General features: G+C 43.4%; 1 protein-coding gene across 4 annotated transcripts in view; it reads right to left on the bottom strand.

Moving 5' to 3' along the window:
* Nucleotides 1-15643, bottom strand: part of Mmaa (metabolism of cobalamin associated A) — a 35408-nt gene extending 19765 nt beyond the window's left edge. For 3 of the 4 annotated variants that reach the window (XM_041663179.1, XM_041663178.1, XM_041663177.1), the window contains exons 1-2: nt 15584-15643; nt 441-930 (exon numbers count right to left, since the gene is read on the bottom strand). In XM_041663179.1, coding sequence (XP_041519113.1) covers nt 441-882 — 442 coding nt within the window. In that variant the 5' untranslated portion in view covers nt 883-930; nt 15584-15643. Of the gene's footprint in view, nt 1-440; nt 931-15583 lie in introns of those variants that run through there. The other variant, XM_041663180.1, reaches the window with a different exon arrangement.
* Nucleotides 15644-16681: the final 1038 nt, after the last annotated feature.

The raw sequence follows: 16681 nt of genomic DNA on the forward strand, positions 1-16681 counted from the left end.
ACAGAAGAAAAGAAGAAAAGAAAAGAAAGAAGAAGGAGGAGGAGGAGGAAGAGAGACTTATGTATAGGAAGAAAACAAAACACCAAATAAACAGAATTTCAAAATGTGACTAAGCTAACCTGGGTTGGGCAGGAAGAGAGAGCTCAGTCTGGACCAGCCATCTGAGGACTGCCAGAAGGAGCAGCACCGTGCTAACAACCCATTGTGTATACTTCTGCTCTGGAATCCACCACCAGAGTCTTACTTACAACAGAATGCTTACTGAGGACACAGGTTTGTTTCAAATGGCTGTGGGAATTCTACCAGTATGAAGATTACTACTTGTAAAAAATATCATTTAATTTAATTCAAATGTTCAAGAAAAGCAGTCTTCATCTGACCTCGCACTACGTAGATGAATTCAGAAAGCCATTCGCTGACAACAGAAAAAGAAAACCGACCTACTCGAAACGTGAGGGGCTTTCCCTGGTTGAGCCGCTCCTGCTCCCGGCGGTGGGTGAGAACTCTCTGAAGAAGCGCCTGAGCCAGCTCCTTCTTCCTCGCATGAGTCGATTCCACAAGAGTTATGGCCTCCGCTAAACAAGCTCTTTGCCCGCCAACTAAACCTGTATAAAGTTTATCCACAAATTTTTGTTCTTTATCAGAAAGTCCTTCTGTGTGGTCCTTCAAGGTTGCTTGGGCACATAACGCTCTCCTCGGGCCACCAGACAGCAGCGTCCACTTGGTACAATGGTGTCCTGAGGGCTTCAGCAGCACAGCACTGGAGGCTCCGGATGCAGGATGCCTACCTGAGTGAAGGATACAGTGGAGACATGGGGAAGGTACCCTAAGGCTGTTTAGGAAATGCTGGTAAGGATGCAGTAGCAGCGTGGGGATGCTCATTTTGCTTGTAACTGGATCCTTTCTGACTCAGTGTGATTTATGAACTCCCTAGAAGGAAGAAAAAGATATTTTTGAGCCCAACAGACAATTAAAACATGGAAGTAGTAAAACTGAGACTGTTTCTCCTACATTGTAAGATATGAATGACCAGGATTCTTGATAATATATGTGATAACTAATTTTGGCTGTCAGCTTGACTACATCTGGAATCAGCTAAAATCCAGGCTACTGGGAGTACCTGTGAGAGATTTTCTTAATCAGTTTATTTGAAGCAGGAAGACCCACCCTAAATTTGGGCCACACTTCCTGGTGGCAGCCCACATAGACATGGAAAAAGAAAACTGCTTTTTGCCTGCTTGCCCTCAGTCTCAGTACCCTGCTGCTGAGCCATACTTCCTCCAGTATTAGAGCCAACTTCTACAGGGTTTACACAGACCGAAGAGCAGTTCTCCAGGAATTCTGCAGGACAGTGAGACATCCAGGCTGGAGAACTGAGAAGGGCAGAAAGCGCACTCCTGCACTGCAGGCTACTGCCTGGAGTTCTGACTTTCCTTGATGATGGACTCTAACCTGTGAGCCAAATAAACCTTTTCCTCCCCAAGTTGCTTTTGGTCATGGTATTTCATCACTGTAGCAGAAGCCTAACTAGGAAATTAAAATTTCGGAGAGGCCTCCTTCCTTCGTCACAGTTAGAATAACCCAGAATAATTCAGAATAACCCAAGACATGAAACTACTTTATTGTATTTACATTAAAATTACTCTGTAAGCAAACCAACACAAGGCCTCTGTAAATATACTACATAAGCCTAGCACCCTGTGATCCATTCCCAGGACCCACAATAGAAAGAGCTGACTTCCAAAAGTCCCTACCTCTAAGTATGTGCGATGGCATGAACACAAGTGTGTGTGCACACACTAATAATAATAATAATAATAATAATAATAATAATAATAATAATAATAATGTAAAAAAATTACAAAATCTCATTAGACTAGATATTTTCTGCCATTTTTTCCCTTGCATTCATCTTAATGATTTCTTCAGGTCAACATACCCGACTCTGAGGCATGCACAAAAGATTCGTTCAAATGATTCCCTCTGCTGCTGGCCTCCTATTCATTCTCTACATAAGGAATGTAATTAGGAGTGCAGCACTTGAGGCAAAAGTTTAGATGCACGTACATACTCAAAGAGACTCCTGAATATAAGCGCACAATCAACAACAATAAGCCTTAATGTGAAGTAAACCGCGTAGGCCGTGCAGTGACCAGACCAGTGCATCTTAAAGGTGGTCAGAAGCACCTGGTGCCTCTTCCCAGCCTCACACCAGCCTCTGAAGGGTGCGCCATGCTAAGGCCTGAGCCAGCACAGAACCAGGCAAAGAACATTTCCAGCTTTACTGAAACGCTCAACACAACTACCCACTATATTAAAGAAAGCTAACAAGTGTGTTGAGTCAGAATGGGATAAGTTATGAGCCAGGGCCACTCACTTTTGCAGTCCTGACTTTGGGCAAGTCACAACCATTCTGTACTTCAGTTTCTTCTGGAGTAAAACTAGGTAAGAGCAGGGTAGTCATAAGGATTAAATGACTCAATTCCTGAGGGAAGCCTGAGGTATTCAGCATCAGCCTTTGCTGTCATTATATCAACTGTAAACACTGTAACACTAGGTCACACACCCACCTTCCGGGGTAAGCTAGAATTTGTAGATAGCCATAACCTGCCCAATTTGGAGTTTATGGTTGTTTGCAAATGTTGGTTTCCCTATACCTTGTGGCACATTAAGTTACTTTATTGCTCCAATGTACTCTCTCTAAACGGTACTTCAAGGCCCATAAACATGAAATTTATTTCAGTTAATAATAAACACTCTACTAGACACAAAGAAGAAATGGATTAAGGTTTTGAATTGGCAAAATTAGAGCTGCTCTAATTTTCCAAGGCAACAACATTGTTCTCTACTTTGAGGAAGGTTGTGATAGCTATTCTTGGTTGTCAACTTGACTACATCTGGAATTAACTAAAATCCAAAGGACTGAGCACACCTGGGAGGGATTTTTTCTTAAATTGTTTGAAGTGGGAAGACCAATTTCTAATCCAGATCTTTGAAGTGGGAAGATAAACATCTAATCCAGATCTTTTGAAGTGATAAGACCCACCTCTAATCTGAGCCACACACTCTGCTGGAAGCCTGTATAAAAGATATGGAAGACGGAAACTCTCTCTCTTTGCTGGCTTGTTCACCTCCCTAGCAAGTCCATTCCTTCACTGGCATTACAGCCTACTTCTTCAGGATTCCAGTGAACCCTAAAGACCAGCTGAGACATCTAGATTCTCGGACCTTCTGTTCATAGGCAATCATTGTTGAACTAGCTGGGCTAGTTTGTAAGCCATTCTAATAAATCTCACACACACACACACACACACACACACACGTGTGTATACATATGCATGTATGTATATATGGTATAATCTATATATTTATAGATTATATTTATATATTTAATATATATCTATGCATTATTCTATGAAGTTCTATTACTCTACAGAATCATGACAAATACAAAGGTATTATAACTTCTCTTTAAATAAAATTAGTCTTATTCTAAAAGGACAATTTATTTTTGAGATTACAATTACATCATTTTCCCCTTCCTCCCTTTCCTCACACCAAACCCTCCCATATTCCACTCCTTGCCTTTTCAAATCCATGGCACACGCACAGACATGCACAGATACACACACATATGCATGTGTGCCTAAACACACACATACACACACACACACACACTCCTACACATAACCTGCTCAGTCTATATAGTTACTTATATGTATGTTTTCAGGGCTGGCCATTTGGTACTGATAATCTATTGGTGGGCTCTTCCCTGGAGAAGCCTATTTCACCCACTCTCAGCATTCCTTAGTGGCCTGTAGTTCTCTGTATGAGCTAAGGCCTTGCCTTGTGGACTTTCCCCTGTCCACTTCAGCATGTCTAATGTTGTTGTCCTTGTTCAGCTTGTGTTTAGGCAGTCAAGCTGGTGAGACTTCAGGTGTGTAAGTTCTGACTCTTCTAGGAGACACAGTCTTACAGCAAAATACCCTGATAAAAGGACAATTTCTTTCTTTCTAAATTTTTTTTTTTCAAGACAGGGTTTCTCTGTGTAACAGCCCTAAAGGTCCTGGGACTTCTCTGTAGACCAAACTGCCCTCGAACTCACAGAGATCCACCTGCCTCTGCCTCCTGAGTGCAAGGATTAAAGGTGTGCACCACCACGGCCTGGCATGATAAATATTAAACTTGTAAAAAGTATCATATACCCATCACTACCCTTCCACACTTAAAATAACAAAATCTGTAGGAGCTAGAAAGGTGACTCAGTGATTAAGAACACATACTGCTCATACAAAGGACTCAAGGGTTAGTTCCTAACACCCCTATCAGGTAGATCACCCTAGGGGATCTGACACCCTCTTCTGGCCTCCATGGGCATCTGCACTCACTTGCACATATCCGTACAACGTGCAATTAAAAAATAATTATTTTGGGTCTGGAGAGATGGCTCAGTGGTTAAGAACACTGCCTACTCTTCCAGAGGATCCAGGTTCAATCCCCAGCACCCACATGGCAGCTCACAACTGTCCGTAACTCCAGTTCCAGGGGACCCAACTCCCTCACACAGAAATATATTCAGGCAAAATGCCAATGCACATAAAATAAAAATTTTACAAACAGAAAACCAGCTTAAAAATTAAATAAATTTTTTTTGGCTGGAGCGATGGCTCAGCAATTAAGAGAACTGGCTGCTTTTCCTAAGGATTCGGGTTTAATTCCCAGTATCCACATGGCAGCTCACAAGCGTCTGCAACTCCTGTTTCAGGGATTTAACATACTTTTCTGGTCTCTGAGAGCACTGCAAGCAAGTGATTGACAAAGTTTCTGTCCTGCCTAGTCCCACAGCTATTCAGTTTCAAATAAACACACAGAGGCTTATGTTAATTATAAACGGTTTGGCTTATTGCTCAGGCTTATTACTAACTAGAGCTTACACTTAAATTAATCTATAATTCTTATCCATGTTTAGCCATGTGGCTTGGTACGTTTTCTCAGTAAAGCATTCTTATCTTGTTTACTCTGCATCTGACTTGCAACTGCATCTCTGCCTTTCCTCTTCTCGGAATTCTCCTAATCTAGTCACCCTGTCTATACTTCCTGCCAATCAGCACTTTATTAAACCAATACTAGCAACAAGTCTTTACAGTGTACAAGAGCATTATCCCACAGCAGCACACAGCACAGACATACAGGCTAGTAATATACACACACTAATAAAATATTTTTAATAAATAATCTTTTTTAAAAAATTAAAAGGGAATCTATCTTGGGAGGCCTTTATCAGCATACCTTTAAGCACAGTTCTTATGAGCACTGCTATCAGCACCACTAGACTGGGAATTCATGGGTAAGAACTGCGTTTTTATTCAGCCATTCCTTTCTGAGCACAGAGTGCTCCCCAAGCCCAGGAGAGGTGATCAGAATAATAATGAAGCACAGATGGTTACAGAAATGGTGTTAGCTGTTCCAGCCTTAATCTGACCTGGTCCCCCAGTTTAAGGAAGTTGTAGAACCTTAAAGAGGCAGGACCTGGCTGATACAAGTGATTCCCTATGGGGTAACCTTTGACAGTTCTATTTGCATCTGTCCCAAGCTCTTGGCTTTCTGTATGCCTGGGTGACATGAGGAGCCCAGCCATCTGTTCTAGCTACCATGTCTTCCTCACCATAATGGCCTGACATCCTGAGACCAAGAGCCAAAGTAGGGCTTTCCTCCTTCACATTACTTCCTTCAGCTACTTTTAGTCAGTGGTGAGAACAGTAGCTGATACACAGCTATCAGCTTTAACCTTCTATGTAGTTCCTCACAGCCATTCTAAAAAAATTACTATAATAAAATTAATGCTTAAGTTCAATAAAAAGATTGGTTTTCCAAGTAGGGTCACATTTCCAGGTTTGGAGATTAGGATGTGGACATACCCTATGGAGGTTTCTAGTCAACCTACTGCTCCTTCATAGGAAAGATGCTTCATTATCTTCAATGATGTTGCCCTAGCACTTCAAGAGCTTGCAGAATAAGACACATCACATCCAAAGAAAACAAAACAAACAACCTGATCCAGAAAGTGAATAGTCAATATTACAGGAGCTGTCTCTGAGGAGTTCAAGTCTTCAAGTAGTCAATGCCACAACTATGTCTAAAAGAACGAAAAAGCTAAAGAATGAGGCAGGTTTTCCAGGCTGAAGCCTTAAGTGTGTAAATTCAGAGTAGGTACTTGGTCTAGTCCTTGCTATATTAGAGAAGATGGGGAAAGTCAATGAAAGCAAAAGGCCTAGGTAAACAGAACTAGTGATGGGATACGAGGTTTGAACCAGAACAAAAACTGAAGCCAAAGAATTACCTTTTGTCTGTTGTCATGGAAAAATAAAAGAGGTTTTAACAGAGGCAACACAATCAACCTTATCATTATTATTATTAGTGGTGATGGTGGTGGTAGTGGTGGTGGTGGTGGCGGTGGTAGTGGTGGTGGTGGTGGTGGTGGTGGTAGTGGTGGTAGTAGTGGTAGTGGCAGTGGTGGTGGTGGTGGTGGTGGTGGAGGTGGTGGTGGTAGTGGTGGTAGTAGTGGTAGTGGCGGTGGTGGTGGTGATGGTGGTAGTGGTGATGGGTGGTGGTAGTAGTGGTGGTGGCGGTAGCGGTGGTGGCGGTGGCGGCGGTGGTGGTGGTGGTAGTGGCGGTGGTGGTGGTGGTGGTGGTGGTGGTAGTGGTGGTGGTGGTAGTGGCGGCGGCGGCGGCGGTGGTGGTGGTGGTGGTGGTAGTGGTTTATACATCTTGAAGCAGTGTGAGAGTTCAAGAGTGATGAGACTCTAACAGAACCCAGGGTAAGAAACCTGAACAAGGCTCCCTAACAAGGAAACAAAGGGAAGAGGAGGACACAGACCTGGGTGGGGCATTAAGGGATAGAAAACAGAAGCCAGATTAGAGAGTTTCCTGTCCCTGTTAGAATCCTCAAAGCTGACACATCTGGCATGCTGCAATTACTCACAAACAAAACTACCACAAAGATCCTGCTGATGTGGGATTCCCCTCTGTATGCTGTAAATATGTTTTATTACCGTTGGCTAATAAAGAAGCAGGCAGCACAGAATAGAGCAAGGCGGGAATTCCAAGCAGGGATAGAAGAGAAAAGAAGACAGACTTAGGGAGATGCCATGTAGCCACCTAAGGAGACAGATGCCCTGGAAGATGTCTGTACTCATAAGCCTAGGACTAAAATCCAGGACTTTGGGCTCTTTCTGACAAAAGAGATGTCCTGTGGAGGAAAAAAGAAACAGATATTCATAACTGCCTACCTTTGAAACTGAATAAGATGAATTTTAGTTCCAATGAAGAGAGGCTGGAGAACAGAGGAAAACACCCTCAAGCCATGGAACATCGTACTATCCAATCTATTCCTACCATTCTATAAAAGATGTTGTCACATTCAGTCTAAACACAAATTAGAACTATTTAAAATATATCCCTTTTTATTAACAGGCCTTACCATGTCTACTTCTTTTTACCAAACAAGCCCCGAGAAATCCCAAGCCAAGCAGATCATACAGTTTTCAATCAGCTGAACATTTACTATATGCCATGCACTAATCTTAGCATTGGGATTATGTCCACAAGAAAAGGTTGCTGCTTATGTTCTCAGGGGGAAGTCCATTTATGGTCTGTTTGTCAGTCAGTCACTACGGCTAGATCTGTAAGCCAGGGAAAGTTCAGGAGAGACAGTCAAAGACAAGTTAAACACAAGGCTTTACAGACACATGAATAACTGACTTTGAGTGAGGCGTGACGCCAGCACAAAGAACTCATCGCACAATTTTTAAATGGATCTCTGGCCATTTCATTCCAAAGTAGGTAGTGGGGCATGAGATACAAGAAGAGAGATCAGAAAACAAGTCAAGAAATTATTGTAACTGTACTGATGGGAGATGAAGGCTTGGACCAAGTGAAGATGAGGCTGATTCAAATTCCATATGAATTCTGAAGCATTTGTTTTACACAAGATGCAGGATAGGAAATGGAGCAGTTAAGACCTAGGTAAAAGGTCTTCCTGAGCCACAGAAAGCTGAAGACTAGGAGAGAAGGTCTGAGGTCTAACCAGGAGTTGAGAGGAGAGATATATCCACAAAAATAAACTTAATTTTTATTATATTTGTGTGTTGGGGACACACACTTGTGTGTATAGGTATAGTCAGGCATTGTCACATGTATATGGAGCCTAGGGATGCTGTCAGATGTTTTCCTTAATTGCTCTCCACCTTGTATATTGAGGTGGAGTCTCTCACTGAACTGTTCACTGATTTGGCTAGTCTGGTTAGTTAGCTTGCTTTGGGGCCTCTGTCTGCCTGCTGAGAGCTGAGATTACAGGCATTTAGTGGAGGCTGAGGACCTAACCAGTCCTCACACTTGCATGACAAGTGCTTTATCCATTAAGCCATCTCCCCATTCATTTCTTTTCCTAAGACAGGGTTTCTCTGTGTCACTCTGGCTGTCTTTGGAATTCCCTTTGCAGACCAGGCTGGCCTCAAATTCATAGAGATCCACCTGCCTCTGCTTCCCTCGTGCTGGGATTAAAAGTGTGCCGTACCACTGCCCAGCCCCAGATTTAATGTTTAAGAAAACCCATTTGGATATCAACTGAGCAGAGAGTTGCCTTTCAGTCTCAGGTTCAGTACAGAAATCAGAGCTGAGGCACAGTTTGGGTACCAACAATGTTTAGATGTTGTTAAAATCCATCTGATATAAACTTATTTTAAAACTGATAGAAAGGGGCTAGATAGCATTTTTAAAAATAAAACTTCATATACATTATGATTATAATGGTGCTTCTATGTTGTCTGGCAGACTATATTTTTATGATTTTTTAAAAAGAAGCATGTTATTATAGTGTACAGTAATGGCTGTCTCTGTCTCTAATTTTGTCAAGTCTGTGAATATATTATTTTACTTTACAAAGAAAATTGAAATATGCTAATAGAATTCAGGGTGCTAGTCAGCTAAGTTAAAGATAAAAAGGATTAGTCTACTTAATCCAAGTTGACTCAGTGGAATCACCAAGGCTCTTTAAGATGAGGAAGGAGGCAGGAAAAAAGAACAGCCTGATGGCATGAGGATTTAATCTACATTTGCTGGCTTTGAGGCTGGAGAAAAAGGACCGACCAAAAAACGCTGACTGGAAAAATCAAAGAGAAAGATTTCACTGAGACGAGGATGGAATAAATATCAATGGCACCTTAATCTCAGCCTACTTTGACCCAGGCCAGGATGACCAACCGAACTCTAAGACAACGAATTTGTTGGGCCAGCAAGAGCTCAGCAGGTAAAGGTGTTTGCCATCCAAGCCTGAACACCTGAGTTTGAGCCTCAGACCTGAAGTAAAGGTAGATGGAGAGAACCAACTTCACTAAGTTGATCTCTGACCTCCACGTGCTGAACTAGGCATGTGCACCCTCCCTCACAAATTAATAATTAAGAAAACAAATCTGTACTGTCTTAAAGCACTAAGTGTATGATGATTGTCACAGTAACAACACCAACAGAAAACTAATACAGTTGCTATAGCAACCACAAAATCTTTTTTAAATATTAGAATTTAGATTTCTAAATGAGAAATGACTAATAACCACTCATGATTTAATTATCTTTGCCATAACCTGTGACCTCTCCATTCCTCATTTAGGTCTCTTCCTAACCCAGGAATCAACTTGATGAGCCTTTTACTATTTATTGTAACCTTCAGTGTTACATTAAATATATGTGCATGTCAAGTTCCAAATTAGACATGAAATTAGCATATCTTCTAAAAGAGAAACTAAAAGAATTACATGCAAGGTGGAAAGAGCAGTTAGTGTTTTAGCTATGCTTCTACACACAGATTTTTATCAGAATCATACAGATTAGAAGTGCAACCACTCTGAAACATGCTATCCATAGGCCACTACTATGTCTATTCTGCCATAAAATTTCTTTGACTGACAAATGTCTCGAGTTGAAATAGTACCCTCTGAGACACATCCCCCCCACCCTTCCCAGACAGTTAGCCATGCTAGTCAATGCTCCACGACCTTTAGTTCACATCTGCGATACGATAGTTGTTGCCTTGTCTTGAAATCTATTAACCAAGTCTCATGACTCATGGCAGCTGAAGATCCTCCCACAGAAAGGAGAGTATCCAGTCTTTACTCCTCAGGCTGGGCAAGAGTCTGACCAACAAGAAAACTGTGTGATCAGAGAACCCATACAAAACACACTTTGCTCTTCTAAGTGCCCTGCTTTCATTCAAGACAGCCTTGGCATCTAGTCAAATCTCCAAAGAAGAAATTAAATTGGAAGGAACCAAACCCACTACAAGGACTCGATCAGATGGAAATATGTCCACTTATAATAGCATAAGCGTATTCTCTAAAAAAGATTAATAAAAACTGTCTAATAGAAAAGTATAGCTTCCTTTAGCATAAAAAAGTAGTTTCCTGAAACAATTTTAGGATAATGTTTTATTAACTGAGTATTTCATGCATGCAATGTCTTCCAACAATTTCATGGCATTCTCAGAAAGCCCACCTATTTGATAAGCTTATGGTTTGTTCTGCAGACTGTTCTTTGAGGCCCACACAGATCTTAAAAGTCTTTTAAGTGAAACACAAGAACTAAGACAAGAATGGTATCATTTTACACACCACCAATAAACTAAAAAAGATTATCCAGATTCTATTGACACTTACTGGACTATTTCCAAGGGTCCCTTTCTTTGCACCCACCTCTATGTGGATAGCAGATCCCAACACCTCTGCTTCACTTCTGGGTAGTACATCTGAGGTTCTTTTCTGTGTGTCCTTTCCTAACTAATCCATGCAATAACCCTACAACAAAGGAGATCCCGTCGCACAGGTGAGGAGGCAGCACCATGAGGCTGGGTGGACCAAGGCCTCCCAAGAAGTGCTGGGATTTCACAACACAGATCTGGATGATAGGCCCTCAAGAGAAGAAAAATAGCCTTTACATCTGGATGTGGAATGGTTACATCTAGCTGTTCATTGGCTTTTTTTAAAAAATCAATTTTGTCAAAATTGTTAAGGCAGCATGACTTCCCAATAATGTGTTAGGTACAGAACAAACTAAATTTTAAACATTTTAAAACATTCTTTTGTTTCACAGAAAAGTCACACCCAGTAAACCCATAATTTATATAACCTATTATTTAATTAAACTGATTTTCAAAGGTCCAATTTCCTAATTGGACATTTCTTAAAAGCAAATATAACTTGGCCTCATCAACAAGTTTCTGTCTGTAATATACCTGTCACAAGCATACTGAGAAATAAGCTTGTAACGTTGTTGACGTTCTAGCAGACTCTGACCACTATGCTGGCAAAATGATGTAAGCAGAGAGGGGCTTCCCACTTGTTCATGTAACTAAACAGCTTGGCCTGCTTTCTGAAGAACAAAGGTCAAAGAATGTGACAATAATCATAATCAAACTGTTCAATTAATTGTCATGATTTCTGACAGTAAGGTTTTAATCTGCAATTTGTAGGTTAAGCACTACCAAAACACAGAATTCCGTACCATTTACCACATTTGGTCACTTATTTCGAAGTACTGTCATACCTAGTAAGCCAGGACGCCAGTGTTTTTAATATACACTGAAAAATACTAAGTAGGCACAAATACTGAAATAGGTTAAATCATCACTTCCTTCTATGGCTTGGATCTAAAAATATACTAAAAATCTATGTCTGAGAGGCTTGGTTCTAAGCTCTTGGTGCTTTTAGGGGCACCAGAGCCTTGGGAAAGTGGGGCCTCAGGGAAGCTGTGCTGTGGGGTAACTTCAAAGGGATAGTGAATCCCAGCCCTTTCTCTTCCATTCCTGGCTCCACCAGGCACTCAGCTCATCTGGACAGGTTTCCACACAATCCACTGTGCCAGTACAGGGCCAACAGGGACGAAAGTGAACCACAGTAAACAACTGAGCACACTGCCCGCAGAGAGGTTCACATGGATAGTAACGATGAGTTCACATCTACTTGCCTCAAAAATACAATTTATTATTTCTTCTCCATCCTCCATCTCTCTAATACAGTAAGGAATGTATGTCATAAGAAGGAATATATTTAAAACACACATGCTCACACATACATGCACAGAACACAAATGTTGCCCAGTAACACTTAGCCCTTTGACATGTGATACACTCTAGTACTGCGTCCTCTGAACACTGGTAAGAGGTGAAGCTGAAGAGCGCAGTCTGCTACAGCCACCTCCCACCGCGATCTATTCATCCTCCACACTGCCATGCAGCTCATGTTCACATTACTCTCCCTACAACATCCAAAGGCTCCCCTTGCCTTACCTGAAGAAACAGAAACAAATTGGCTTTTTTCTATCAAGATGCCATTCATACAATAAATACTTATAGTGAAGTTATGGGGAACTGTGCTGGCCAGAGTTTACAGTCATTACATAAACATCTTTATACTCCTTTGGGGACTCTTTTATCATTCTCTCAACTTCCTCCGTTCCTCTCCTCAACTTTTACTCCCCTGCTATAACCATTCTGATCTGCACACAAACCCCAGAGAAGGCCACACTCTGTTTATACAGAGTGGCTGTCATCCACATTCTTCCTCTTCTTCAAAATCTCACAAAATTCTTTCAGCTTCCAAGAATCAGATTAAGTGTGTCCTCTACAGAGCTCCAACAGATTGATTTTTTGACACTTTTAGTTTGCCCCTCCTGCCTCTCGCCATTGCACACCAAACACATTGCAGACAGCTCTCATCACAATGCACTGTGGTCACTTTTAAGATGGCAGTTGTCTTAGGGTTTCTAGTGCTATGAAGAGACACCATGACCACAGCAACTCTGATAAAGGAAAACATTTAACTGGGGCTGGCTTATAGTTTAGAGGTTTAGCCCAATATCAACATGGTGGGAACCATGGTGGTTTGCAGGCAGACACGGTGCTGGAGAAGGAGCTGAGAGTTCTATGTCTTGATCCACAGGCGGCAGCAGGAGACTGTGTGCCACACTGGGAATAGCTTGAGCTCTGAGACCTCAAAGCCCACTCCCACAGTGGCACATTTCCTTCAACAAGGTCATACCTAAGCTAACAAAGCCACACCTCCTATAGTGCCACTCCCTATAGGCCAAGCATTCAGTGAGCCTCCGAGGACCATTCCTATTCAAACAGCCACTACAGTCTTCTGAAGATCATGGTTTTCTTTGTACCCACAGTTTACTGTTCACAGAATCAAAGAATACACGCAATAATTTTGCATGAGTCCATGGCTCTATTAAACTGACTGCTAACTTATATTCTGAAAATAGAATACTTGTGTTTAAAGCCTGGTTTGCTTTTTTTTCCCTTTTCATTAGGAGTTTTCTCAGCAGCAGGGTCTGACAAGACATTTGCCTTGGAACTGATCAAGTGAATACTCTTAATTTCACTAACTACCAAGGCAAGAAAAGGTATTACAAACTCAATACGTCAGTATCTATTACGTGGCATGATACACACAGGCCATGCAGTTACCCCACAAGTGCCTTGAATTGGGAGCTAAGCTGTCAGATGCCATGAATCATCATCTCTACCCCTTGGCAAAGCTTCACCTCTCTTTCAATGATTTTAGGGCGTTTCTGCAGAGTGGACCAACTCTCTTAAGTAAGCAACTATTAAGCAAGGTTTAAGCAGGTCACTGATATGCGAAAGTAACACAGAATCACTGAACGCATGGAGGGTCTCTCTGAAGTTCTCATACACTTCACCTTTTCCTGTTTCCAGAAAGACTGACACATCCAAATTTCTACTTCGAGGTCAGTTTGTGGTGGGAGACTCTCACCTTTAAATGTCTTCATTCTGCTGCAGCCCCAGTTCAAATCTGCAGTGTGAAGAGCTCAGAGACTAGCTCTAATCACTGAGCACTCTCTTACAGTCTTGGGTTCCTCCAGTGCAAACGTAAATAGGCCAACATGCAAAAGGAACAGCAAGTATGGGCTGCTGTGCCCACAGGTCTGCCTTAGAACCTGGCACCAGGTGCTTGCTGACCAACCCTAAGAACGGCTCTGCTCCTGTCTGCTCCCACCCCCTGGATTGCACAGAAAGACAATGTGGGCGCTTTACTCTCTTTATATCTGTCCTCGGACTGCAATTCCCCAAGCCAGGCCAGGAGTACCTGATGTGAAGGGAAATTCTCAGGCCCCAGCTCCAGACTTTGTGAACCAGAAACTGTGTTCTGACGTCTGCTGCTGGCAACAACTGTGTCTGACAATCTCCTTTCAAACCTCCTCCAAGGAGACTCTGTTTTCCAAACCCGCCACCTGCTTTCCCAACACCCAGACTTGACCCGCAGGTCGCGTCTTTCCTCTTCTGACATTTCTCCTCCTCTGCTTAAATTGCTGTTTTCTTAAATCCTCTTCTGATGATCCCGGCTTTGGGGGATTTTTTTCCATTCTCTAATTCCAACTATTCTGCACACTAACTTAGGTGACAACCTGCACAGATCACTAGTAAGTTGTACCTGACGCAGAGGGGACGTGTTAACCCAGTTGAACGCCAATTACATTAAAATCAAGGGGGAAATCACATAAAAATACGAATATTGGTTCTGTGTTGAGAAAAGCAGATCTCTGTAAACGATCCATGCCAAGGAAGATTTTAAAGCAATGTGTACACCTTTCTTACATACAGGAAGATCAAGTGTTTGTTTTTACTACGTGACACCAATCACCTGGGGCAATTTTCAATAATTCCCTAGCTCTATCCATTCCAAATAGATTCTTGTGATTCCTTCAAAATGTCTAAGTACCGATTTACGCTACTCATGCTTATGTAACTTCTTGTTCATATTTTCTCCTAATAGGAAACAAACCCTTAAAAAAAAACCATTCTCTTAAACATACTATTTCCCAGAATATAATTTTTACTTTGTTAAAGAACATTCTGGACTTTATAGATGACCCCCAAATGTTTCGTTTCTCCTGGAAATTGATTTTCTACCAGCCTAGACACCTTTATTGTCTCTTTGTTCTCTAAAATATATGCATGGGCCCCAACTCTTAAGAAGGGCAGCAGGCAGTAAGAAATTCTGTTCACGTTATTATGGCATAGGCTGGATTTCACGTTTCAAATACGAAACACGTATGTGCAGTTGACGGGTCCTCTGAGGAAGAGCGCTACAGGCGCTGTCCATACACTGCTTCGTGACTCGTACTCTGAACCCTACTTCATATCCTGGTGTGAATCTCCTCGAAATAAGTGTTCACGCCACTCCCGAGTGTCTGCTACTCCCTTCCCCAGGCGGGGCTGGTGGACACGGAGCAGCCGCCGGCCCCGTCTTCCTCCGTGCGGCCCGAGCCGAGTGCAGAAACCCGCGCTGCAGAAGCGGCCCGCGCCGCTGCGACGCCTTTCTTATGTAAGGAAAAAGCGTGCCGTCCCTCGAGTCCTTCCTCCGCACACACCCCGCCCCGATTCAGCCACATCCTCCTCTGCTGCCCCCCGCGAGCCTCCAGGGGGCGCCCCCGACAGCGGGGCTGACCCCGGGCGCAGGACACATCGGCCCCACTCCCGGCCTCAGCGCGCACGGGGTCCCACACTCACCCTCCCGAGGCCGCACCGCGCCGCGCCGCACCGCCCCTTCCGCCTCCTGCTCCCTTTCTGCCCGCCCCTTCCGCCGCACGCCGCACGCAGGCGCAACGTGACCCCCGCGCAGGCGCAGAAGCGCGGGTGGGCGTTCTGTCTCGTGGCGGTGGGGGCGTGCGCGGGACGGGTGGTCCGCCTGGGCGGGGCGCGGGCGGGGCCGGCGGCGCTGGTGGCGCTGCCAGCTCGGCTCTTCCCTTCCTGGGAGCGACCTGGCGTCGGCGGCCGCGGTGCTCAAGCCCCCTCACTCCCGTCCCGGGAAGCTTAGGACGGGCCACCGAGGACGGTGTGGACAGGTTGCAGAGCGTGTTGCCACCTGTTGGAATAACTGCTCCTCCCCCAGCCGAAGTGCAAGTCTGAACAATGGCGGGCTTTAAGTGGCTGAAGGACCCACAGTTTTCCTTTTTAAACTGATTCATTCGTAGTAATATTTTCTAACAGGCCTCCCATGGAGGGGCCTGCACTCACGGCCTCAGTAATGCCCGAGGAAGTCCCTGGGGTGGGCAGGCTCTCCCTGGAAAGGACCTTTGCTTGGGGCGGAATGGTAATTTTGTTTTAAAGACAGGGCCTCTGACTGGCCTTAAACGTGCTCCGTAGACCAGGCTGGCCTTGAACTCACAGAGATCCAATTGCCTCTACCTCCCAAACGCCGGGATTAAAGGTGTGCCCTATGGCTCCCTGCTGTAACTAATTTTAAAAAATTAAAGCATACACTATGTAACAAGTGGGGAAGCGGTTGTAGACTAGTCCAGGAGTTTTAGGGGAAAGTTTCTCTCATATTGCAATCAAGGTGATCTACATAATATTTTTTTCTATTTTGACGAAGGATAAGTTTGTGAGGAAGTTTGCTAACTTAAAAACTGATCCCTAGCCTTCACCTGTTTTTTCAAACTCTAAACTTGCGTGCATGTAGCTTTTTAAAGATCGAGTATTCCCCAGCTGTTCGGGAATATCACTCCTTTGGAAAATATTAATAGCTGCTTCAGGAAGCAGAAGTGCTGGTGTCACCAGTGCGCAGGGAAACTGGAACCTGCCTTTGAGACTTCCACCTATATGCAG

This window comes from Microtus oregoni, unplaced genomic scaffold, assembly GCF_018167655.1.
Source record: "Microtus oregoni isolate MIOR12 unplaced genomic scaffold, Mior012 000014F_ref0000157, whole genome shotgun sequence".
In the NCBI taxonomy this organism is placed as follows: domain Eukaryota; kingdom Metazoa; phylum Chordata; class Mammalia; order Rodentia; family Cricetidae; genus Microtus; species Microtus oregoni.